The sequence below is a fragment of the Mustela erminea genome, chromosome 1 (genome assembly GCF_009829155.1).
Source record: "Mustela erminea isolate mMusErm1 chromosome 1, mMusErm1.Pri, whole genome shotgun sequence".
In the NCBI taxonomy this organism is placed as follows: domain Eukaryota; kingdom Metazoa; phylum Chordata; class Mammalia; order Carnivora; family Mustelidae; genus Mustela; species Mustela erminea.
This window is the reverse complement of record NC_045614.1, coordinates 57,542,670-57,568,584: the sequence shown is the minus strand read 5'-3', so window position 1 is coordinate 57,568,584 and position 25,915 is coordinate 57,542,670. Positions and strand designations below refer to the sequence as shown.

The following is a 25,915-nucleotide window of genomic DNA, read 5'->3' as shown; positions in this document are numbered from 1 at the left end:
TACAATAGCCAAACTATGGAAAGAACCTAGATGTCCATCAACAGATGAATGGATAAAGAAGATGTGGTATATATACACAATGGAATACTATGCAGCCATCAAAAGAAATGAAATCTTGCCATTTGCAACAATGTGGATGAAACTAGAGGGTATCATGCTTAGCGACATAAGTCAATTGGAGAAAGACAACTATCATATGATCTCCCTGGTATGAGGAAGTGGAGATACAACATGGGGGGGTTAAGGGGGTAGGAGAAGAATAAATGAAAGAAGATGGGATTGGGAGGAAGACAAACCATACGTGACTCTTAATCTCAGAAAACAAACTGAAGGTTGCTGTGGGGAGGGGGGTTGGGAGAGGGAGGTTGGGTTATGGACATTGGGGAGGGTATGTGCTATGGTGAGTGCTGTGAAATGTGTAAACCTGGTGATTCACAGACCTGTACCCCTGGGGATAAAAATACATTATATGTTTATTTAAAATTAAAAAAAAAAATTAAAAAAAAAAAAAAAGAAACAGCCCTTTCTGTGGGAGAATATGCTCCACATTACTGCTTCATACTGCTCTGTTCAGCCTTGAGGCTCTTCCTTTCTGAACTCAAGCAAGCATAGGGAATCCATCTCTCCATTCCCTAGCAGGGGAGAGGGCTCCCTGGGCCTGGATATTTCTGGGTACAGGAGTTGTTGGTTATTTTATAACACTCTAACCATCACACATTTGTATTTGTGGGCCTACGTTATCCTGGGTATATTCCCTTATCACATTTATTCACTGGGGGGGGGGGTAGTTCCAAGAAGTCCCCTCAAGAAGAAGATCCATGGCTTAATTGCTAGCACCGACCATGGTATTTTAAGCATGGAGTAACCATTGAGAAACATTAAATTAAATATTCAGAATCTGTAGGATTTAATGAAATAGGTAGGACACTGCCTCGGCCTTCAAGATGATGGTTTCCCCTGGGAAAGCTGAGCTGTTTTGTTCTTAGTAGATAATGTATTCATGTATCCACCCAGCTTTCGCCAAGTTCTTTCCTGTGGTCATTGAAAGGGAGGACCAGAAAGGATACCTAAATTGAGCTCGCTTTTGCTGAGTATAAACTGCATACCTGATGTTTTCAGGTATTTTTCTCATCAAGTCATCATGACATCTCTATGAGATAAGAGGTATGATACCTATTGTAAAGATGGGAAAACAGACTGCTTCTCAGGGATGGTAAGCTGAGAGTAAAATTCAAGTCCCTGACTCAACAAGTACAAGTATAAGGAGAAATACTTATACTACATCCCAGAAAACATGTTCTATGCTTGACACTGTGTTTCAGGGACAATTGTCTTGACACTAGTATGACAATACTTACATAAAACTCAGTTCGGAAAAGCCAGCCTTTTCTTTCTCAAATTCTGCTGGCAGGAAACAGACAGTTGGGATGCTAGGTGGAAAGGACCACAGTAGTTATAAACCCAAACAAAAGGTAGCAGCCCCGTTGGGAAGAAGGGGCTACAGAAGAACTTTCTGGGATGGTGATGACACAGATGATACATTTTGAAGGATGGATAGGAGTTAGCTAGATCCAAGGGGGGTGAGGATAGTGGAGAGGTAAAGATTTTAGGTGGAGGGAGCAGTGTAAAAAGTCACAGGATTTGGACATCTGTTGATTTTTTTTGCTGTTGTTGTTGTTGTTACAGTGTACATATACTAGTTTTCCTGTAAAGTCAAACTTTATGTTTGTGACTGTCCTTGTGATACTTTTCTCTAAATAGTACATGAAAAAAAGGGTATTTTAAACATGGGCATTTTTCTTCCCTTCTCTCTTAGGCCCGAAATGCAGAAAAGGCCATGTAAGTATCAACTTAATTTTGTTTGTAAATTTTATGTTACTTAATTATCACCATGGAGTTCTTTTTGTGTTTGGACCTTTTGGTATGTTTCTTTCTCTACATGTGTTAAAATAGTATTCCCATATTTGCTGTTTGTTTTCCCCATTAGTGTTTTCTGACAGATCCCAGAACTTATACTGGTTAAACATTAGCTCACTTGGGGATGGTGCACGGGGTGTGAGAGTGACAACTGGGCACCCCATAATATTAGTCTTTTAACATCTGGATGTGTTGCTCACCACAGTGGTCTGATGCTTGGAGCTCCCCACAGTCTTTACATCCAGTGTAAGTAAAATAGTTACTTGGATGTGCAGGAACACCAATGGCTTTTTTAAGTCCCTCACTGTTGGAACATGGAAACCCAGAACATCTCTGTGGTGTCATAATCTCTTTCACATTCTCATGTATGCTCTCTCTTTTTTTTTAATGAATAAGTATTATGAAAAAGTACATAATAGGTCCATTTCTTTATCAGTTAGGAAGGACGTTAGGTTTGAGGTTGGTTTTGAGGAGAATAACTACCATCACTTCCAGTGCTTTGACGGAACGTCAGGTGCGAGGCTTTCTGGCCAAGCGTCTGCGATTTCATGTTGTTGGAGCCTTTGTTGTATCCCTGGGGGTTGCAGCTTTCTATAAGTTTGCTGTGGCTGAACCAAGAAAGAAGGCATGTGCAGATATCTCAGAAATTATGATTCCATGAAAGATTTTGAGGAGATGAAGAAGGCTGGTATCTTTCAGAGTGCAAAGTGATTTTGGAATGTAAAGAATTTCTTTGGGTTGAGTTCAGTTGAAGTTTGTCACTGACCTGTATTCCTGAACTATGAAGCGTGAATATTGGGTTATGGAATTGTTTGCCTTGATAAATAAACAACTAACAAATACTTTGGACAGTTAAAAAAAGTATATAATATGAATACCTTACATGATGGTCATGAGCCAATCTACCCCATCTAGGAACTTGGGTGACAACTCTGGGAGCAGTATCTTACGGAGTTTTCTCTTTTCTTTCTTTCTGATAGGACGGCCTTAGCAAGATTTCGCCAAGCTCAGCTGGAAGAGGGAAAAGTGAAGGTTGGTGTAAAGCTTCCTTGTGAATTGTAAAGTCTCAAGAACAAATGTGGTAAAACTCCCTTCTGAGCAGGCTCGATTTCCTGTTCCTTGTCTGTGCTTGCTGACATTCTTATGAGTCTGTACCTGTGAATTCTACGTGTACCTCCCTCTAGCTGGGGCAGTGTGACGATCTAGCTGCTTGTTCTTCCGCCTCCTTTGTATTATGATAATTAGCTTCCCATATTATCCCAGCTCTGTCTAATATAGGAAGTGCCATGGAGAGCAGCTCTAAAGCTGCATCCAGTCAGTGATCTTAGTTCATGGAGGCTCAGCCAGGTTAAGAATAATATGTACCATTCTTTCAATACTTTGTTTTGTTTTTAAAAAAAAATTATACACATACATGCTTACACACACGCACATGTATACACATGTATGTTTGTTCTAAACACCGAAGCCATTATTTCTTAAGATAATATGAATATGCCATGAAATGGATATAACCTAGCTTACTTGGCCATCTCTCTGGAATTTTAAGTAGTTTCCAGTGGTTCATTCTACTAGATACGGTGCAGCCTCTGTATGTATGTTTTTGTATGTATACTTCTTTCCTAAGTAGAGACTGGAGAGTGAAACATAAGGCTTGAAGATCATCTGAAACTGAAGCTTCAGATATATTTAGACCATTGGATGTTTAGTCTTCAGGGCTGAATCAGTTGTGGATGCTGTATAAAGCTGGTAACTAGGACAGTGGCAACATGTGTATTTTGCTTCTTCTTAGGAACGAAGACCCTTCCTTGCCTCAGAATGTACTGAGCTGCCCAAAGCTGAGAAGTGGAGACGACAAGTATGTTCTGGGTGAATCTGGTCTTAGTAGAAGTAACAAGTATCTAATTGCTTCTTTTTGAATTGAGGTGTAATTGATACAGAATGTTACATTGGTTCAGGTGTACAGCATGGTGACACCACAAACATAGCTACCATCTGTTACCATAAACCCAATTATAATACCACTGACTATATGCCCTCTGCTTTACCTTTCCCCACGCTGTGACTTATCATTCTGTAATTGGAAGCCTTTACCTCCCACTCCCCTTCATCCATTTTGCCCATCCCCCAACCTCGCCCCTCTGGCAAGCATGAGTTGGTTCTCTGTATTTATGGGTCTCTTTCTACTTTTTTGTTTGTTTATTCATTTGTTTTTTTGATTCTGTATATACGTGAAATCACATGGTATTTGTCTTTGTCTGACTTATTTCACTTAGCATAACACTTTCTAGGTTGATCCATGTTGTTACAAATGGGAAGATGCCATTCTTTTTTATGGCCAAGTAATATTCCATTGTATATACCCACCACATCTTCCTTATCCATTCCTCTGTCCCTGGGCATGTGGACTGCTTCCATATCTTGGGTATTGTAAATAGTACTACAGATAACATACATTTTTTTCAAATTAGTGTTTTCATTTTCTTTGGGTAAATACTCAGTAGTGGAAATACTGGATCATATGGTATTTCTTTCTATTTTTAATTTTTAAGGAACCTCCATACTGTTTTCCAAGGTGGCTGCACCAGTCTATATTCCCACTAAACAGGGGGAAAAAGAAAAGAGAACAGGGTTCTCTTTTCTCCACATCCTTGCCAGCACTTGTTATTACTTGTCTTTTTGATTCTAGCCATTCTGGCAGGTGGAAGGTGAAACCTCATTGTGGTTTTGATTTTGTATTCTGTTGTTTCTTATTATCTGAATGGCTCATTACCAGGATTCTATGGTTTTGTTTTGTTTTTAATATTTTTTAAATTTTATTTTTAAAATATTTTTTGAAAGATTTTTATTTATTTGTTTTGACAGATAGAGATCACAGGTAGGCAGAGAGAGAGGAAGGGAAGCAGGCTCCCTGCTGAGCAGAGAGCCTGATGTAGGGCTTGATCCCAGGACCCTGGGATCATGACCTGAGCCGAAGGCAGAGGCTTTAACCCACTGAGCCACGCAGGTGCCCCTTAAGTATTTTTAATTACTGATTTTGGATTACATTTGTTCTGTGCTTTCAGACATGTTCAAAAGTCATGAGAATTACCTTTTTTTTTTTTTTTCACAGATCATTGGAGAAATCTCAAAAAAAGTGGCTCAAATTCAGAATGGTAAGGTAACCTGCCTTTTTTTTTTTTTTTTTTTAAAGATTTTATTTATTTATTTGACACAGAGAGAGAGATCACAAGTAGGCAGAGAGGCGGGCAGAGAGAGAGGGGGAAGCAGGCTTCCTGCTGAGCAGAGAGCCCAAAGCGGGGCTCAATCCCAGGACCCTGAGATCATGACCCAAGCTGAAGGCAGAGGCTTAACCCACTGAGCCACCCAGGCACCCCTAACCTGCCTTTTAAAGTGTTGATTCGCAAATCCACAATTAGATGTGGGGGTTTCAGCACTTCTCTCAATAGAACAAGTAGATAGAAAATCAGTAAGGACATAGAAGAACTGAACAATAGTGTTAAGCAATTTGACATTTATAAAACACTCCAGGAGACATTTGTCAGGATCTGGAGAAATTTCTATTTTTACAACTTGGGTTGCTACTGGTATTTAGTGGATAAAGCCAGGGATGCTGCTAAGTATCCTCCAGTGCCTCCTACAAAGAATTTTTGACCCAAAATCTCAGTAGTGCCACTGTTTAGAAACACAGCTCAAAAGGAAATTGAAAGCTGAGTAGCCCTATACCTATTAAAAAATAATAAAAAAAAAAATTTCTTTTTCTTTCTAAGTAAACTCTGTGCCCAGTGTGAGGCTTGAGCTCATGACCCCAAGATGAAGAGTTGCATCCTCTACTGAATAAGTCAGCCAGGCACCCCTGTATCTGTTAATGAAACTGAATTCATCGTTAAAGCCTTCCAGCAAAGAAATATCCAGGCCCTGGTCAGTTCTACCAAAACTTTAAGGAAGAAATAATACCAATTCAACATAGTTTCTTCCAGAAAATTGAAGGGGAAGGAGAAGGAATACTTCCTCATTCATTTTATAAATTTTAGTATTAGCATTATCATGATACTAAAATTAAAAAAACGACATTATGTGGATAGAAAAAAACTGCCAACCAATACTCCACATGCATGTAGACATAAAAATCTTCAACAGAATATTAGCAAACCAAATCCAGCAATTTATAAAAAGGGTAATAAATCACAACCAAGTGGGATTTATCCTGGGGATGCATTGCTGATTCAGCATTCAAAAATTAATGTAATTCACTTAATCACCATTCTAAAGTTGAGAAACCACATGCCCTCCTCAGTAGATACTGAAAAAATATTTGGCAAAATTTAACCGTTACTCGTGATGAAAACTCCACTGACTGGGAATAAGAGGAAAAAAATTTTTTTAACCCTACCAAAAGACCTATCACTAATACCATAATTAGTGAAAGATTGCATGCTTTCCTCCTAGGGGCAGGAATGAGGTGGATACCTATTCTCACCACTTATATTCTAGGTCATACTGGAGTTCCTGGTCAGTGCAGTAAAGCAAGAAAAGGAAATAAAAGGCACACAGACTGGAAGAGAAGAACTATAATTCTCTGTTCTCAGATCATGTAATTTTCCCTGTAAAAGATCCCAACAAAGCTATAGAAAGATTTCTAAAATGAATAAGTGAGTTTAGCAAGGTCACAGATAGAAGGTCAATACACAAAAATCAATTCTATTTTTATAACATAGCACTGAAAAATTGGTACTAGAACATTTTTAAAAAGTGCTATTTACAGAACCTCCAAAACACAATAAATACTTGGGTATAAATCTAACAAAACATGTGCAATCTATATGCCTTTTTTTTTTTTTTAATTTTATTTATTTTCTTGAGAGAGAGAGAGAGAGATGGTGAGAGAGAGCTCAAGTTGGGAGGAGAGGGAGAAGCAGGCTCTCCGCTGATCTGGGAGCCCCACTTGGGGCTCAAACCCAAGACCCTGGGATCATGACCCAAGCCGAAGGCAGACGCTTAACTGACTGAGCTACCCAGGCACCCCTGTAATCTGTATGCTTAAAATTACAAAGCACTGATAAAGGAAATCAGAGATGACCCCAGCACATGAAGAGATACACAACATTCATGGATGGGAGGCCTCAGCATATAACATTGACGAAATCCCAGTAGGATTTTTTTTTTCTTTGTGAATAGGTTACCAGATTCTTTTCTACATTTTTTTAAAAAAAGATTTTATTTTTTTATTTGAGAGACAGAGATCACAAGTAGGCAGAGAGATAGGCAGAAAGAGAGGGGGAAGCAGGCTCCCTGCCGAGCAGAGAGCCCGTGGGGCTTGATCCCAGGACCCTGGGATCATGACCTGAGCTGAAGACAGAGGCTTTAACCCACTGAGCCAACCCAGGCACCCCCACTGAGACATTCTAATAGGTGGATAAACAGAACTGCAGGATTGCTTCAGTTACGAGGAGGAAGTTGTTTTTCAAGGATTTTTTTTCCCCCTGTGCTCGTGAGAACTCTGTTACTAATCCTTGTTTTTTCCTTTATTTGGGTGTTGATGGTTTTTCTTATAAACTTAAATGAGTATTTTTGTACCGGATACCTTTATAAGTGTTGACGTTCATTTTTAAGAGTATAACATTGAGTGCTATTTTGAAGAAACGATATTAATGTTTTTTGTTTTCTAGCCGGTTTAGGCGAATTCCGAATTCGTGACCTGAATGATGAAATTAACAAACTGCTAAGAGAGAAGGGACACTGGGAAGTCCGGATAAAGGAGCTGGGAGGTCCTGATTATGGAGTAAGTAAGCAGTGGTCTCAGAGGATCTTGGGGGTAAGCCAGCGAGCTTTTTGGGCAGCTGGGTAGCTTTGAATCCCCTGCAGCCCCTGGCCCATGTCTGCCACAGAGGAGGCACTTGAGGAAGGAAGGAATGAAAGAAGGCTTGGAAAGTGCCCGTTGGATGTGGACAGGAAGCATGGGTAGGATAATCCTAAAAGACCCTATAGCACAGCCCTCAGAGCAGACAAGGCACCTGAGTTTAGTGCCCAGATGTTCTTGAGTAAGCCACTTAATCTCTCTGGGCCTTTTGTTTAAAATGACCCTAGTCTTGGGGCACCTGGCTGGCTCAGTCAGGGGAGCATGTGACTCTTGATCTTGGGGTTGTGAGTTTGAGCCCCATGTTGGGTGTAGAGATAACTTAAAAGAATAAAAGTCTTAAAATCCAAAAATGACCATGGTCCCTTTACATCATCTCTGAGCCTCTTGGGAGTCGGGGCAGCCATTGTTGGGTTCTTTCCTGGAGGGGGCTTTGAGGGCCCTCCATTCTTTCCTTTCTTTGGACATTCATAAATACAGTAGTCTAGACTGGCTGTCAAGTTTTTAGGACCATGACCCATTATAAAACACACATATAATACAGACTCTGTCAAAACCCAATACACACAAAAATGTCCCGAAAAAATTCGTGTTGATGCATGTTGAGATTTTTCTGTTCTGTTATATTTTGACTTAAAAAAATTGATGATTGTGACCCCCTTAATTGATTTCATGACCCACTCATGGGTCTCAACTTTAAAAAATACTAGCCCAGAGCCCACCCCATTGATTCATTTGTAAAGAGGTCTACCTCAGGTCATTTGACCTGTTCCACGAGTTGTAATGTGTTACACAGGAAGTAGGTGAAGTTTTTCTAACCTGCTGGTATTCTTACTTTTATGAAACTTTAACACCTAATTCTCACTTAAGTACCTGGTGTGCAAATGAAGAAGAGGCATTCATGTTTCTTGAGCCCTGGTTTTGTTCTTGGCACCGTGTGAGGAACTGTCTCACTTAACTCTTGAGCCGTTCGGTGATGGTGATCTTGTGTGTTCTGTTGGACAGCTTTAAAGTAATGCAGAGGTTTGCTAACCCTCCCGGAAAAGTGACCTCAGAAGCAGTAAAAAATTACTATGTAAGATACTCTTAACTGCCACCACCCAAAGTCAACATTAATTTTCTTAAAATTTTCAGTGTTATTTTTTACTGAAATATAGTTGACACATAATATGACATTTCAGGTGTACCACATAGTGATTCAGCAACTCTTGTATATACATTATGCAATGAGCATTGTTAACCATCTCTCACTACATAGTTATTATATTATTGACTAGATTTCTTGAAAAAATTGATTAAGAAATTCCAGTATAATTAGTTTCAGGTGCATTATACAGTGACACCACAGTTCTGTACATTACTCAGTGCTCATCATGGTAACTATACTCTTAATCCCCCTCACCTGTTGTACCCATTCTCGCTCCCAGCTCCACTCTAGTGACCCTCAGTGTGTTCTCAGTATTTAAGAGTCTGGTTTTTGTTTGTTTCTTTTTTTAGTTTGTTCATTTGTTTCTTAAATTCCACATATGGGGAAAGTCGTGGCATTTTTTTTCCCTCTAATTGACTTATTTTACTTACCATGATACCCTACAGATCCATCTATGTTGTTACACATGGGAACATTTCTTTCATTTTTATGGCTGAGTAATAGTCCATTGTGTATATATATATTTCTATTTATATATATGTGTGTGTGTGTGTGTGTGTGTTTGTGTATCCCATGTCTTCCTTATCACTTTAACAGTCAGTGAACCCTTGGGTTGCTTCCATATCTTGGCCACTATGAATAGTGCTACAATAAATATAAGAGTGCATATATCTTTTCAAATCAGTGTTTTTGTTTCTTTGAGTAAATATCCAGTAGTGCCATGACTGAAACATATGGTAATTCTATTTTTAATTTTTTTAGGAACCTCTGTACTGTTTTCCACAGTGGCTATACCATAGTGTGAATTCCCACCAGCGTGCAAGAGGGTTCCTTTTTCTCCACATCTTTGCCAACAGTTGTTGTTTCTTGTATTTTTTATATTAGCCATTCTGACAGGTGTGAGGTGATATCACACACTGTGGTTTTGACTTATATTTCCCTGATATGTGTGATGTTGAGCATCTTTTCAGTGTGTCTGTTGGCCATCTTTATGTCTTTGGAGAATGTTCCTGTCCTCTGCCCATATTTTAATTGGATTATTGTTTTTGGGTGTTGTTAATTTCTAATATTTTGGATATTAACCTCTTTTTTTATTTGGATATTAACCTCTTATTGGATATATCATTTGCAGATATCTTCTCCCATCAGTGTATTGTCTTTTAGTTTTGTTGACTGTTTCCTTTGCTGTGCAGAAGCTTTTATTTTGATGTAGTCCCAGTAGTTTGTTTTTGCTTTTATTTCCTTTGCTTCAGGAGCCCTATCTAGAAAAATGTTGGTATGGCTGATGTCAGAGATATTACTGTCTGTGCTCTCTTCTGGGACTTTATGGTTTCAGGTCTCACTTTTAGGTCCTTAACCCATTTTGAGTTTATTTTTATGTATGGTGTAAGAAAGCAGTCCAGTTTCATTCTTCTGCATGTGACTGTCCAGTTTTCCAAACACCGTTTGTTGAAGAGACTGTCTTTTTTCCGTTGGATATTCTTGCTTCCTTTGTCATGCATTAACTGACCGTCCAATCCTAGGTTTATTTCTGGGCTCTCTGTTGTGTTCTATTGATTTATGCATCTGTTTTTTGTCACAGCCCTACTGTTTTGATTTATTATAGTTTTGTAGTATATCTTGAAATGTGGAATTCAGCTTCGTTTTTCTTAAGATTACTTTGGCTATTTAGGGTTTTTGTGGATCTAAATAAGTTTTGTAATTATTTGTTCTAGTGTTTTGAAAAACATTGCTGATATTTTGATAGGGATTGCATTAAATCTGTAGATTGTGTTGGGTAATGTGGACATTTTAACAATATTAATTCTTCTTGTACATGAGTGTGAAATGTTTTTTCATTTGTCTCCTTCAATTTCTTTTTTTTTTTTTTACAAGATTTTATTTATTTGACAAAGAGAGAGATCACCAGTAGGCAGAGAGGCAGGCAGAGAGAGAGGGGGAAGCAGGCTTCCCACTGAGCAGAGAGCCCGATGCAGCGCTCGATCCTAGGACCCTACGATCACCTGAGATGAAGGCAGATGCTTAACCCACTGAGCCACCCAGGTGCCCCAAATCTTCAATTTCTTTTATCAGTGTTTTATAGTTTCAGAGTATAAGTCTTTGACTTCCTTGGGTAAGTCGATTCCTAGGTATTTTATAATTTTTGCCGCCATTCAACATCCGTGTTTTAATGTATTTCTTTTTAGAGTTTTTTTTTAAGATTTTATCTTTAAGTAATCTCTACACCCAACATGGGGGTTGAACTTTACAACCCAGAGGTCAAGAGTTGCATGCTGTACCGATTCAGCCAGCCAGGTGCCCCTCTTTCTAGAGTTTTTTAATGCTTACCAATTCTATTTCCATTTTCTATGTGTAAAAGTAATACATTTATAGTCTTAGTTTCACAAGATGAGAGGAGTTCTGGAGATGAATGGTTGTGAGGGTTATATGATAGTTACAAACGTATTAATGTCACTGGACTGTCCACTAACAGTGGTTAAGATGGTACATTTTGTTACCTATATTTTACCACAATAAAAAAGAAAAGAAAAAGTAGTACATTATCATTAAGGTCAGAAAAGTATAAAGTAGCAGAGCATTCAGTCGGAATGTCATTACCTGGATGCAACTTGAATAGTTCCTTCTGTTGTTTTTCTGTGAATGCCATTGACTGAGATTGCACTTACTGTCTGTGCAACTTTGGTTGTAGCATTGGTGCTTCTTTCCAAAATGGTAGCATTGGTTATGTAGATACTACATAGTTCTGTGCAAAAACAAACAAACAAAAAACAAAAAAAAAAGAGCAAGAGAGAAAATATAAAAATTATAAAATATTTAAAACTTTGTTATGTTCTCTGCATGATATAGAGTATGTATATTTTTTCTAGCCCACAGAGCTGCTACGGACATTTTCTACTTATCTAACTTTTATCCTATGAATATATATGTTCATTTTTACAGAGATTATTTCTTATTCTAACCATGTGCTTTATTCACTTAACAAAGTATCACTTAACAAAGTGTATCAGCAGCATATTTTCATGTCAGTAGTCATTTGTAGGGGCGCTTGGGTGGCTCAGTGGGTTAAGCCGCTGCCTTCGGCTCAGGTCATGATCTCAGGGTCCTGGGATCGAGTCCCGCATCAGGCTCTCTGCTCAGCAGGGAGCCTGCTTCCCTCTCTCTCTCTCTGCCTGCCTCTCCATCTACTTGTGATTTCTCTCTGTCAAATAAATAAATAAAATCTTTAAAATAAATAAATAAAAATAAAATCTAAAAAAAAAATAGTCATTTGTATCACTATTTTATTTTATTTTAATTTTTTAAAGATTTATTTATTTATTTATCAGAGAGGGGGGGGGAGAGAGCGAGCACAGGCAGACAGAATGGCAGGCAGAGGCCGAGGGAGAAGCAGGCTCCCTGCTGAGCAAGGAGCCCGATGTGGGACTCGATCCCAGGACGCTGGGATCATGACCTGAGCCGAAGGCAGCTGCTTAACCAACTGAGCCACCCAGGCGTCCCTGTATCACTATTTTAAAAAGCATTTTTGAGAAAGTTGGAAAATTAGTACAGAGAATTCTTACATACCATTCATACAGATTTACTTGCCAGATTTACTTTGTCATTTTCTGTGTGTCCCTTCAGATTTATTTTTTCTGAACCATTTGAAGCTTAAATGCATCATGCTTCCTATCCCTTAATACTTAATATCTCTGTGTATATTTTCTTTTTTCCTCACTCTGTCTGTATTTTCTTTTTTTAGGATTTTATTTAATTATTAGAGAGAGAGTGTGTGTGTTAGCACACGAGCAGGAGGAGCTGCAGACAGAGAGGGAGAAGCAGGCTCCCCACTGAGCAGGGAACCGGACACAGGGCTCGATCCCAGGACTCTGGGATCATGACCTGAGCCGAAGGCAGATGCTTAACTGACTGAGCCACTCAGGCGCCCCTCTCTGTGTATTTTCTAAGAGTAAGAACGTTCTCCTTACATAACCATGGTGGACTTATCAAGTGTAAGACATTTAACTTTTTTTTTTAAGATTTTTTTTTTGACAAAGAGAGCACAAGCAAGGGGAACAGGAGAGGGAGAAGCAGGCTTCCTGCCAAGCAGGGAGACTGATGTGGGGCTTGATCCCAGGACTCTGGGGTCCCATGACATGAGCTGAAGGTGGACACTTAACTGACTGAGCCACCCAGTCGCCCCAAGACATTTACCTTTGATACAATCATTTTATCCATCCTTCTTGGCTGTTTCACTGATTCTCCCAGTAATCTCCTTTTTAGAATTTGCCCGTCTAAGACAGGACCTAGTCCAGGGTCACATACTACATGTAGCTGTTGATATGATCATCTTTGATGGATAGATTTCTCTCTTCAGGATGTATCTCATTTGTCTTTTACTGCCTTGTCATTGAAGTTGTTTGCAATTGTTTCTTTAAGCTTTTGTCACTTGGGTCATAAGTGTTATCCTAAGGTGATACGAAAGTTTCATAAGAATCATCATTTTTTTTTTTAAAGATTTTATTTATTTGACAGAGATCACAAGTAGGCAGAGAGGCAGGCAGAGAGAGAGGAGGAAGCAGGCTCCCCGCCAAGCAGAGAGCCCGATGTGGGGCTTGATCCCAGGACACTGAAATCATGACCTGAGCCGAAGGCAGAGGCTTAACCCACTGAGCCACCCAGGCGCCCCAAGAATCATCATTTTTAAGGCATAGAATATTTTCCATCCTTGAGTATGCTGAAATTTACATAAATCGTCCTTGTGCTGTTAGGTATTTAGTCTGATTTTATTTTATTTTAATTTAGGCTGATTTTAATTTATGAAAAAAATGGACCTAAATATTTTTCTCTGTACATCAGTGTTTTCCCACATTCAAGTATATTTGAAAATATGTGAACTAAAAGATCAGATCCATTTTCTCTTTTTCCTTCCCAATAAGAAAGTTGGCCCTAAAATGCTGGATCATGAAGGGAAAGAAGTCCCAGGAAATCGAGGTTACAAGTACTTTGGAGCAGCTAAAGATTTGCCTGGTGTCAGAGAGCTTTTTGAAAAAGAGCGTAAGTAACTGCTAATGTTTGTGATGTAGTTTGTGATGATGTAATGTAGGTTTTAGCCTCTGATTGCTAGTGATCATCATAACACACCTGTAGGCTAGGTGCTCTTCCTGTATTGTTCCTCAGGTGCTCTGCAGTGATGTCAGAATTATTGTCCCCAGATTTGAGAGGAAGGGAAGCAGGCTCTCTGCAGAGAGCCTGATGCAGGGCTTGATCCCAGGACTCTGGGATCATGACCTGAGCCAAAGGCAGAGGCTTTAACCCACTGAGCCACCCAGGTGCCCCTTATTGTCCCCAGATTTCAAACGAGAAACTGTAAGTACTAGTAGTTGAAGTTGTAGGCCCAGGGCGCACAGATGGGCCTGGGAGGTGGATCCAGAATTGACTGGCACCAAATTCTCACCCTTGGCACGTGCCAGTCTCTCAGCCTAAATGTTTCCCTGTTTGAGGTTTCCTTAGATTATCAGGACAGACTCTGATGTTCACTGAAACAGCTTCCTGTTTCAGTTACTTATTAGTTGAAAAGCCCTACCTGAAGAACACGTACAACCTTGGGCCAAACCCCAGGAGGTATAAATGGAGAAAAGTGGAAATGCTGGGGTGTCTGGGTGGCTCAGTGGGTTAAGCCTCTGCCTTCGGCTCGGGTCATAATCCTGGGGTCCTGGGATTGAGCCCCGCATAGGGCTCTCTGCCTAGCAGGGAGCCTGCTTCCCTTCCTCTCTCTGTGCCTGCTTCTCTGCCTATTTGTGATCTCTCTCTCTGTCATATAAATAAATAAACTTAAAAAAAAAAAAAAAGTGGAAAGGCTTTGTGTGGACTCCCGCTGCTGGTCCCCTTCACCTGACCTGCCTTCTCTCTCCATGGCCTTGGAGAGGCCAAACCTTGTCAGTCAAACCTTGGCCTTCCAAAATGCACTTGGAAACCACTAGCCTGGAGTGTTTGTGGATTTTAATTTTGCCTTTTAAGAAAGTAGTTTGAACTCTTTATACCAGAAATATGAATAGCAGAGAAGACACTAGTATCCTCACCGCTGTTAAGATTCTGCCCCATTTCCTTCCAGTCAGCTTTTCTGTTTGTTTAAAAATATAATTCTACCTAGGGACACCTGGGTCGCTAAGCAGGAAGCCTGCTTCTCCCTTTACCACTCCCCCTGCTTGTGTTCCCACTTTTGCTGCATCTGTCTCTGCCAAATAAATAAATAAAATCTTAAAAAAAATGCAAACAAATACAAATACAGTTCTACCTATTTTAAGCCCTTCTTTTTAAATTAATTATGCCCAAACTATTTTGCCTGTTTTATTAACAACACTTAAAAACAACTCGGGGCAGTGCACCTGGGTGGCTCAGTTGGCTAAACACCTGACTCTTGATTTTGGCCCAGGTCATGATCTCAAGGTCATGAGGTTGAGCCCTACATCAGGCTCTGTGCTTAGTGGGGAGTCTGCTTGGGATTCTCTCTCTCCCTCTTCCTCTGCCCCTCCCCTCTCTAAAAAATAATCTTAAAAAATAATAATAATAACAATATAGGGGGTGCTTGGCTGGCTCAGTAGGTAGAGTGTGGGACTCTTGTGAGTTTGAGCCCCGTGTTGGGTGTAGAGATTATTTAAAAATAAAATCTTAAAAAAAATAATTCAGAGTTTAAGTATCATGCTGTTCATTATGAAATTAATATAATTTTATTAAAGAGAAGTTGCAAAATACAGAAAATCAGAAAAAACCTGTCCATATTTTCACATCTTATAAATGACTGTGGTTGACATGTTGGGGCATATTTTCTTCAGTTTTTAAAGGGAAATGACAATCCAACATATTGGTCAAAGAATCAAAGCTAATAATTTAAGAAGAGAAAATTCATGTGAATGAAAATACGTATGTGGAGCGGGCTCCTATACTGAGGTTATACTGTACATAATTACTTTTTTAAATTTGCATTTTTCTAAAAAAGTCAGTTGTAGATATTTTTTTAGAAAGGCAAGTGCTTTGGTCTTTTTTTTTTTTTTTTTAAAGATTGTTTATTTATTAGAGACAGAGAGAGCACAAGCAGGAGGAACAGCAGGCAGAGGGATAAGCAGCGGGGTGCTCCACCCCAGGACCCTGAAATCATGATCTGAGCTGAAGGCAGACAGTTAACCAACAGAGCCACCCAGGTACCCTGGAAGTGCTTAAGTCAGTCTTAATGAGTATAATTCAAATAGCACTGTCCCCTGGGTCTCCCCCATCCCTGTGCCCCTGGATAACTGGTAATCATAATTATCTGATTTGGTACATTCCCTTCCTGGCTTTTTTTAAAATGCACTTACATGCTTATTTCATCAGCTAAATTTCATCATTATAAGTGACAGATGACTCAACCCCAGTTCTGTTTAGGCAGAAAAGTGAATTTATTGACTCACATAACTGAAAAGCCCACAGGTGGTTTGTCTTCAGGAAAGGCTGATACCGGGTCACATTTCTTCCATGTTTAGTTTTGACTTCCAGTCTGTGAGCTTGTTTCTCTCTCTAGCTCTCTGCTTGTGGTGGCAAGTGGTCCATCATCAGTTTATGCTTTGTCCTCTCTCTGTAAGAGATTTTTCGCCGCCCCGAAGTGGTTAAAGCAAAACTCCTAGAATTGCTCTGGTTGGCTTGGATTGGATCCTAGGTCCATCCTTGAACCAGCCCCTGTGATGGGGAGGGCTGCGATGTGCTGAGCCAGCCAGGTTTTAGCCCTGTACCCTGTCCTGGGTGCAGTCAGAATTGTCACAGGACAGGGACCAAGAGTGGTGCAGGGTTGGACAGACTTGCAAGGTGATGGGTGGAGGACTGCCAAGACCCAGTGGCACTCCCATACCTGTTGTGCCATGTTCTGTGTTGATATCCTCCCATTGTTCTGCTTAGAACTCTGTGAATGGATGTGAAGGATTAAAGCATAGAGGATATGAATTAGCCATACATTATGTAACTATTCATTCACTGGAAGACCTTTAGCTATTTCTAGTTTCCCATAATTGTAAAATTTTTGCAGATCTGAAGGTTAAAAATGTATTATTTTTACTTTTTATTTCCTTGATTTACTAATGAAATTAATAATTGAATTCAGTTACTAATTGAAAAAATTTTTAAAAGATTTTATTTATTTGACAGAGATCATAAATAGGCAGAGAGAGAGGAGAGAGGAGGAAGCAGGCTCCCCGCTGAGCAGAGAGCCCGATGTGGGGCTCGATCCCAGGACCCTGGGATCATGACCTGAGCTGAAAGCAGAGGCCTTAACCCATTGAGCCACCCAGGCGCCCCACTAATTGAATTTTTTTTTTTTTAAGATTTTATTTATTTATTTGACAGACAGAGATCACAGGTAGGCAGAGAAGCAGGCAGAGAGAGAGGAGGAAGCAGGCTCCCTGCTGAGCAGAGAGCCTGATATGGGGCTCGATCCCAGGACCCTGGGATCATGACCTGAGCCGAAGGCAGAGGCTTTAACCCACTGAGCCACCCAGGCACCCCTAATTGAAATTTTTATACATGCAATATTTTTCTTCTGAAATGATCAGTTTTTACTCTTTCACCTGTTGGGTTATCATTTCCCTTTTGATTTTTTTTTTTAAAGATTTTTATTTATTTATTTGACCGACAGAGATCACAAGTAGGCAGAGAGGCAGGCAGAGAGAGAGAGAGAGAAAGGGAAGCAGGCTCCCTGCCGAGCAGAGAGAGAGCCTGATGCAGGGCTTGATCCCAGGACCCTGGGATCATGACCTGAGCCAAAGGCAGAAGCTTTAACCTACTGAACCACTTAGGTGCCACCCCTTTTGATTTTTTAAATATATTTTTTATTTTTTTAATTTTTGAAAAAAATATTTTTTTAATTTTTATTTTTAAATTTTTAAATAAACATATAGTGTGTTTTTATCCCCAGGCGTACAGGTCTGTGACTTGCCAGGTTTACACATTTCACAGTACTCATCATAGCACATACCCTCCCCAATATCCATATCCCTACCACCCTATCTCGTCCCCACCCCCCCAGCAACCCTCAATCTGTTTTTTGAGATTGAGTCTTCTATGGTTTGTCTGAAAAAATTTTTAAAATACTTTATTTGAGAGAGAGAGAGAGAGAGAGAGTGAACACAAGTGTGGGGGAGGGGCCCGATGTGGGGCTGGATCCCAGGATCCTGAGATCATGACCTGAGCCGAAGGCAGACATGTAAGCGACTGAGCCACTTAGGTGCCCCTAAGATTTTTTTATTTTTAAGTAATCTCTGCACCCAGCATGGGGCTGGAACTTATGACCCAGAGATAGAGAGTTGAACACTCCATCGACTGAGCTAGGCAGGGCCCCCCTCCCTTTCGATTTCTAAGAATTACATAAATATTCTGAGTACTAACCCTTAGTCTGAAAATATTTTCTTCAAGACTTTCTCATTTATCTTTTTGGTTTATTTATAGTTTCTTTTGTCTTATCTATATACTTGTGATTTTTCATCGCATTTTTATTAAACCTCATGACATTTCCTGTATCATCAAAACACCTTGTGAAACAGCTATGGGGGGCCATAGGGAACCCCATTCCCCACACATCCTGTCGTTCACAGCCATAGTTATTCCAGGTTTTCACAACTCTGTAAACAATGCACATCTCCGTCCATAGAGCTTTGCCTGCCTTTGTTTTTGTTTTTTGAGTTAGGATAAATTCCTTCTAAATAGGCTAATTGGGTTAAAGGTTTCAAAACTGATTGAGAAAAGGGTGGGTTGTACCACTTAATGTAGTTCTATGGCTAGTATAGGAGGTGCTTATGTTGTGGAGTTTTCTTTCTTTTCTTTTTTTTATTTTATTTATTTATCTGACAGAGAGAGATCTCAAGTAGGCAGAGGGGCAGGCAGAGAGAGAGGAAGCAGTCTCCCTGCTAGGCAGAGAGTCTGATGCAGGGCTCGATCCCAGGACCCTGAGACCATGCCCTGAGCTGAAGGTAGAGGGCCCAACCCCATGAGCCACCCAGGCGCCCATCATGGTGTTTTCTTGAGCGTACTCCCTTGGGTGAGAAACATTGTATGGGATGCAGGCTCGAGTGTGATTGTGGTGATTTAGTTAAGTCGGTGCTGTTTCTTTTAGCTCTTCCTCCTCCAAGAAAGACACGTGCGGAGCTCATGAAAGCAATTGATTTTGAATACTACGGTTACCTTGATGAAGATGATGGTGTCATCGTGCCTTTGGAACAGGACTATGAGAAGAAATGTAGGTCTATGAGCAACTCATTTCATTATAGATGGCATCTCGTTTCCGTTCTGTCCTTAGAAAATGGGTTTGTAAATAGTGCCATATGCCAGAAGCGAGTTTATGTATTGCTGATGGTCTTCAGAAGCCGTGGTCTGCTCATGACTGAACCCTCCATTAACTACGATGCCATCCAGGGCTGTGTGGGGCCAGAAGCAGCAGATGGGGGAAGCCCAAGGGCGACATCGGACTTGTTCCCCACCCACCCGTAATTCATCATCTGGATTCCTTCCCACGTTGGCCTTTCTTGAACTCAGGAACTGGTGCCCATCGAAGTGGCTTTTCAGTCTGCTTGAAACACAGCTAATACATTAACAGTGCAGAGCAAGATGGCTGACCTTGAGCACTTCCTCCACGCCATGTCTTGTGCTAACCATTTTCTGGACTCTGTTCTGAAGCTTCATGACAGCCCTGTGAGGAATCATTAGTGCTGATCTCCCAGTGGAGTGTGGAGCTAGGGCTTTGGTCAGGAATCTGAGCCTGTTTCCAGCAGCATGTACAGTTGTGTCTCCCTTGTCAACCTGAAGCCACTCAGGTTGCTGAACTTGGGAGGATCTTGGAATGTCCCCTAAACAGCTGCCTTATTGTGACTTCCGGCCAGAGCTGTGGTGTGACCAGACTCTCTCACATCCTGCTCCTGCCCGCCAGGGCAGAGTGGAGGGAGCTCCTCTTGAGAGGGGACATGGGGCCTTGCCCTGCATGGTGGGTAAAGCTAATTCAGAGGCCTGACTCTCCTATTTCTGCAGTCAGGGCCGGGTTGGTGGAAAAGTGGAAAGCAGAGCGAGAGGCCCGGCTGGCGAGAGGAGAAAAGGAGGAGGAGGAGGAAGAGGAGGAAGAGATCAACATATATGCTGTCACTGAGGAGGAGGTACTGTGGGCGGGGGTGGGGGGACTGGTCCTCACTGCCTTCTGCTCCAAGCCACCGGCAAGACTGGACCTTGGGGGAATTGGTGGGGCGGTAGGAAGCCTCAGCTCACTGGGGAGAGATCAGGGTCAAAGCCCAGCTCTCTGGCTGGGAACTCCTCTTCCTTACCTGGAAGATGGGTATGAGGATTACCTCGCGCATCCCAGGGAGGGTTCCAGAAGGGAATGGCTGTGAGAGTGTGAGAACACTCTGTAATCTGTGCTTTACACCCAGAATTACTTTCCTGCTTCTTAGAGGTAGGTCCCCCTGAATATACTGCTACCCAACTTCTAAACACTTGGGAAGCCATATGAGTTACAGCCCCATCCCCATTTTTCCTTCTTATTTATCTGTTCACTTATTTATTGTTACTGTGTTTTCAAGCGCAATTATAGATCTGTTGCATTAGTTGCTTTTACTTTATAAAGTACCACAGATGGGGATGCTTAAACACCAGAAATGGGTTTACTCAGTGTTCTAGAAGCTGGAAGTCTGAGCTCAAGGTGTCAGCAGTAGGTCTTGTCATTTCTCTTTAGATGCCGGTCCAGGAGCTCTGCTGCAATCTTAACACCCCCCCATCCCTCTAGGGTAGAGATAGAAACCCACCCAGAGCAGACAAGGCTTTGAGGCAGAAGGTCACCCCAAGGGTGGAGCTGTGGTCTTGCCTCGAAGCCAGAGCCTTCTAGTTCCAGGCTCTCCTGAGGGGCCTGCCATGCAGGCCTCACTCCATGACACATCCAGAGAGAATGAAGTGGATTTGCTGGACTGAGAAGGGGAGGGGCGTTACCGCTGTGTGGGCGGTAGGTCAGGGCCTGTATGAGGAGCTTGCTGTGATACCGGTGGCAAAGAAGCAGGCTAAGAGAAGGTTAGCGACTTGTTGGCATCACACATGATATAGCTGACCTGAGGCTTCTGGGCAGGTTTGGCTGATGAGCAGTGGGAAGAGTGAAGCATTTGAAATAAGCTGGCATATGTGCTTGCTTCAGCGGCATATCCACTGAAGTAGGCTGGCAGCATGCCCTAGGAAGGTCTCGTCTGGTCTTGTATTTTCTTTTGTCTTGTTTTTTCTTTTCTTCCTGCCTCCCTTCCTTTTTCCTTTTTTTTTTCCCCTAAGTGGAACCCAGCACAGGGCTTGAACTCAAGACCCTGCGATGAAAACCTGAGTGGAGATCGAGGGTCAGATGCTTAACCATCTGAGCCACCCAGGCGCCCGTACCTAGGAAGGTCTTCTTTAGCTGCAAACATTCATCTGTTCTTTTAGCAGCTGTTGCCTTAATTAGTGGCTACTGTGAGCCGGGCCCATGCTGGGGCCACAGCAGTAACGGAGCTCTGCTTATAGCTTAAAGTCAGTGAGGAGACAGTCCAGTGGGTAGAATCAGTGGAAAACAGTGGCTGTCACAGCAGCTCTGAGACAGTGGCACAGGGTGCGGAGAGCCCTTGAAACCTTTCCTGGGGAGCAGCCCATTTAGCTGAGGCCTGGAAGATCAGGAGAAGTTAACCAAGTGAGAGGCGGTGAGGGAAGAGTGTTCCAGGCAGAAGGGAACAGCATGTACTGAGAGACACTGTGGGAGTTGGGGGACAGAGGACAGGCCCATGTGGCTGAAGCACAGTGTGGGCTGCTGGTGGGGAGAGGAAAGGAGGTGGGAGAGAGGGGCAAGGCAGAACAAGTGAGCGCCCCAGCTCTATAGGGAGGAGGCTTTGCCTTTATCCGGAGAGCAGTGGCAGGCCTCCAAAGGTTATTGTGGGTTTTTTGTTTTTTGTTTTAAGATTTTATTTATTTATTTGAGAGAGAGGAGAGAACGAGCATGAGGCAGAGGGAGAGGGAGAAGCAGACTTTCCACTGAGCAGGGAGGCTGTTGTGGGACTCAATCCCAGGACCCTGAGATTATGACCCCAGCCAAAGGCGGCCACTTCACTCACTGAACCATCCAGGTGCCCCAAGTGTTTTTTTTTTTTGTTGTTGTTGTTGTTTGTTTTAAATAATTTACAGGAATGGTAGCACAGAGGGTCCTGTGTATCCTTCACCCAGTTTTCCCCAATGGTTACATCTTCCAGAGTTATAGTACAATATCCACGCTGCAGGACAGAGTTGGGGTAATGAGTACATAGAGTTTGGTGTCTTCTATCACGTGTGGATTTGTGTAACCACCATTTCTTTCTCTCTCTCTCTCTTTTTTTTTTGAAGATTTCTTTATTAGAGCCTGTGCGGTGGGGAGGGCAGAGGGAAAGGGAGAGAGAGTCTTAAACAGATGCTCTGCTCAGCACGGAGCCCAGTGTGGGGCTCGAGCTCACAAACCTGAGATCAGGACCTGAGCCAAAACCAGGAGTTGGTCACTTAACTGACTGCGCCATCCAAGTGCCCCTGTAACCACCATTTCAGTTAAGATACAGAGCTGTTCCCTCTCTGCACTGCTCCCTTAGAGTCACACCTCCCTCCTTCCTCCATCCCTTACCTCTGGCAAACTCCAATCTGTTCTCTTTCTCTATAATTCTGTCATTTTGAGAATGTTTCATAAATGAAATCATACCTTATGTCACCTTTGAGGATGATTCCGACACTCAGCACAGTGCCCTTGAGATCCATCGGAATTGTTGGGTTCAAGAGTTCATTCCCTTTTATTGCTGGGTAGATTCCATATAGAGAGAAGTATGTGAGTGGTAAGTGGGCAGGTCAGTGCATTTTATTTTATTTTTTTTTAAAGATTTTATTTATTTATTTGACAGAGAGAGATCACAAGTAGGCAGGGAGGCAGGCAGAGAGAGAGAGGAGGAAGCAGGCTCCCTGCTGAGCAGAGAGCCCGATGCGGAACTTGATCCCAGGACCCTGAGATCACGACCTGAGCCAAAGACAGTGGCTTAATCCACTGAGCCACCCAGGTGCCCGGTCAGTGCATTTTCACAAGGCAAACAACCCCATGGAGCAAATACCCGGTCATGAAACAACATGACCATGACCGGCACCCTAGAAGCTTGCTTCCGCCCCACTGGGTGTTACTCTCCTGACCTCGGATAACCCTTAAGCTCTTACCTATTTCTGAACTTGACATTTGTTGGTGGAATCATGCATACTCTTTAGTGTCTCATGGTCACGGGAATCTGTTTAGTACCTCATTTAGTACCAAATGAGGCTGCTGTGGTCTTCCTCGTTCACAGGGAGCCGTTTATGTTGCGTGTACATGGAGGAGCGGAATTATAAGGTTGTAAGGGAGGCACATGCTAGGCTTCAGAAGATGCGGCTGAACCATTTCCTGGGGTGCTAGGCACGTTTGCCCTCCTGCCAGCAGCATCCAAGACGTTCCACTGAAGGGTCTCCAGCCAGCTTCCCTGGGCAGCGGGTGTGCCAAGAGGCCAGTGCGGGCCACCCAGGGCCTCCCAGGGGTCCTTGCTGCTCAGGTCTCCCAAGCCACAGTATTTCCTTAGGTGATTAGTAATCTCTCTTGACTTAAGTGCAGCCTCTGAGTTGGCCTTTTTTTTCTCTATGTGATCTTCATTAAACAAAATAGAGAACATGTATGAGGTTCAAAAGCCAAAAAAAATACATAAAGATCAACAAAAATTCTGTAGGTCTCTTAGTGCAGAGATGCGCCTGGTTCTCATAGCTCTCGCTAGTTTCTGTTCCTGTTTTCTTTCCTCAAACAAAAGGTGGCATCATTTACACATAGCTTCATTGCTCTTTATTTTTTTTTTAATTTTTTAAAAAAGATTTTATTTATTTATTTAACAGACAGAAATCACAAGTAGGCAGAGAGGCAGGCCGAGAGAGAGGAGGAAGCAGGCTCCCTGCTGAGCAGAGAGCCTGATGCGGGGCTCGATCACAGGACCCTGGGATCATGACCTGAGCTGAAGGCAGGTGCTTTAACCCACTGAGCCACCCAGGCGCCCCTCATTGCTCTTTAAATAGTTAATGGTGGGGGCGCCTGGGTGGCTCAGTGGGTTAAGCGTCTGCCTTCGGCTCAGGTCATGATCCCAGGGTCCTGGGATGGAGCCCCGCCCGCATCAGGCTCCCTGCTCAGTGAGGAGCCTGCTCCCCCCTCCCTCACTCCCCCTGCTTGTGTTCCCTCTCTTGCTGTGTCTCTTTCTCTGTCAAATAAATAAAATCTTTAAAACATCGGGCTCTCAGCTCTATGGGGAGTCTGCTTCTCCCTCTGACCTTCTCCTCGCTCATGCTCTCTCTCACTGTCTCTCTCTCAAATAAATAAATAAAATCTTAAAAAAAAAAAAAAAAGTAAAAATAGGGTGCCTGGGTGGCTCTGTGGATTAAACCTCTGCTTTCGGCTCAGGTCATGATCTCAGGGTCCTGGGATTGAGCCCCGCATTAGGCTCTCTGCTCAGTGGGGAGCCTGCTTCCCCATCTCTCTCTACCTGCCTCTCTGCCTCCTTGTGATCTCTCTCTCTCTCTCAAATAAATAAATAAAATTAAAAAAAAATTAAAATAAACAAATATATAGTCAGTGGTGCTTCTTCATGTCTTTCTGAGCCTTCAGCTTCCTCTTTCCTTTTGTTTCTTCCTTGTAAGCAGCTGCACAGATGTCCAGTTTTGTAGTGATACTGGCCTGTGTTTAATAGGCTCCTGCTCACTGACTGTTTGGGGGTTCTGTTTGTAGTCTGATGAGGAAGGCAGCCAGGAGAAAGGAGGTGAAGATGGGCAGCAGAAGTTCATCGCCCACGTCCCAGTGCCATCCCAGCAAGAGGTAGGACAGAGAGGGGGGAGCTGCCCTTGCCGGTGGGGCTTCTCCAGCGCCAGGGGTCTCACCTCTAAAGGAGACTGCACGGAGTGGGGGAGCGGGTTTGCCTCGGCCTTCCTGTCCATTAGGGCAGCTCTGACTCCGACCACACTGGTTGCTCTGCTCACAACAGGGTGTGGACTTCCGAGGAGGCAGGCTTTCGTCTGCTTTAGGGGATACTGACACACAGTGTTCCCACACTTCCGGTTGGGAAGAGTGGGGCTTGGGTAGATGCCTCTGGGTTTTGGCTCCTCAGTGGCCTCTGTCCCGGGCACTCCCTCCTGGCCAGGTTCCAGCAAGGTATGGAGGGCCTCTCGGAGGAGTAAAAGATGAGCCCTTTCTTCTTGCCATCCACAGATCGAGGAGGCCCTGGTACGGAGGAAGAAGATGGAACTCCTCCAGAAGTATGCTAGTGAGACCCTGCAGGCCCAGAGCGAAGAGGCCAAGAGACTTCTGGGCTACTAGGGCTGAGCTGAGACCTGCTCAGGGTCTGAAAATCTGACAGAAGACCATCATCACCCGGTGGCCCTTGGTGAGCCCACCACACTCTGCTGTCCTGGGATCGCAGACAGGCTGGCTAGTGCTTCGAGTCTTCCTGCTACTTCCCCTCTTTTTCCTAACCCCCCCTCTCCTGATCTGAAGGGAGGGGCTGCCTGGGCCTCCCTGGCAGGCTGTCTGCGTGCTGAACCCGTTCAGCTGTCACTTTTGTACAAATGTTTTGCTATTGTAGGAACCCACTTATTTTTATCCGGAGTGTGTAAAACAGGCTGCTCACAGACGGCCTGTGTTTTACTTAGCTTTCTACTGTCATCGCTGGGGAGGGAGGTCAATTTATGACTGCCATTAAAAAGATGCAGTTTTTCCTAAAAAGACGTATTGCTACCTCCTCTTGAAAAATGACAAAATGTGTCAACCCTGGGCCCATAGTCACATGTCAGTCGCCAGCCAGGGCTGTTCCTTTTGGGTCAGGTTCTTCCCCCAGTTGTCTGTGGCCCACTCAGCCTGCCTCCTTCCCTTCTGCCCAGGTGGCAGGAGTTTCAGTTCGTTACTTCTGTCTTACGACTCGTTCAGAAGAGAGCTATTTTTATTAAAG

At 42.7% G+C, this 25,915-nt stretch overlaps 1 protein-coding gene across 1 annotated transcript in view; it reads left to right on the top strand.

The window, feature by feature from the left end:
- The window catches only part of ISY1 (ISY1 splicing factor homolog), a 28,697-nt gene extending 3,005 nt beyond the window's left edge, over window positions 1-25,692 (top strand). Inside the window, exons 2-11 of the mRNA XM_032334247.1 lie at window positions 1,817-1,839; window positions 2,898-2,949; window positions 3,710-3,775; window positions 5,030-5,072; window positions 7,587-7,699; window positions 13,838-13,955; window positions 19,033-19,155; window positions 19,941-20,062; window positions 24,703-24,789; window positions 25,180-25,692. Of these exons, the coding sequence (XP_032190138.1) occupies window positions 1,817-1,839; window positions 2,898-2,949; window positions 3,710-3,775; window positions 5,030-5,072; window positions 7,587-7,699; window positions 13,838-13,955; window positions 19,033-19,155; window positions 19,941-20,062; window positions 24,703-24,789; window positions 25,180-25,287 (855 nt within the window). The 3' untranslated portion in view covers window positions 25,288-25,692. The remainder of the gene's footprint in view (window positions 1-1,816; window positions 1,840-2,897; window positions 2,950-3,709; window positions 3,776-5,029; window positions 5,073-7,586; window positions 7,700-13,837; window positions 13,956-19,032; window positions 19,156-19,940; window positions 20,063-24,702; window positions 24,790-25,179) is intronic.
- Window positions 25,693-25,915: the final 223 nt, after the last annotated feature.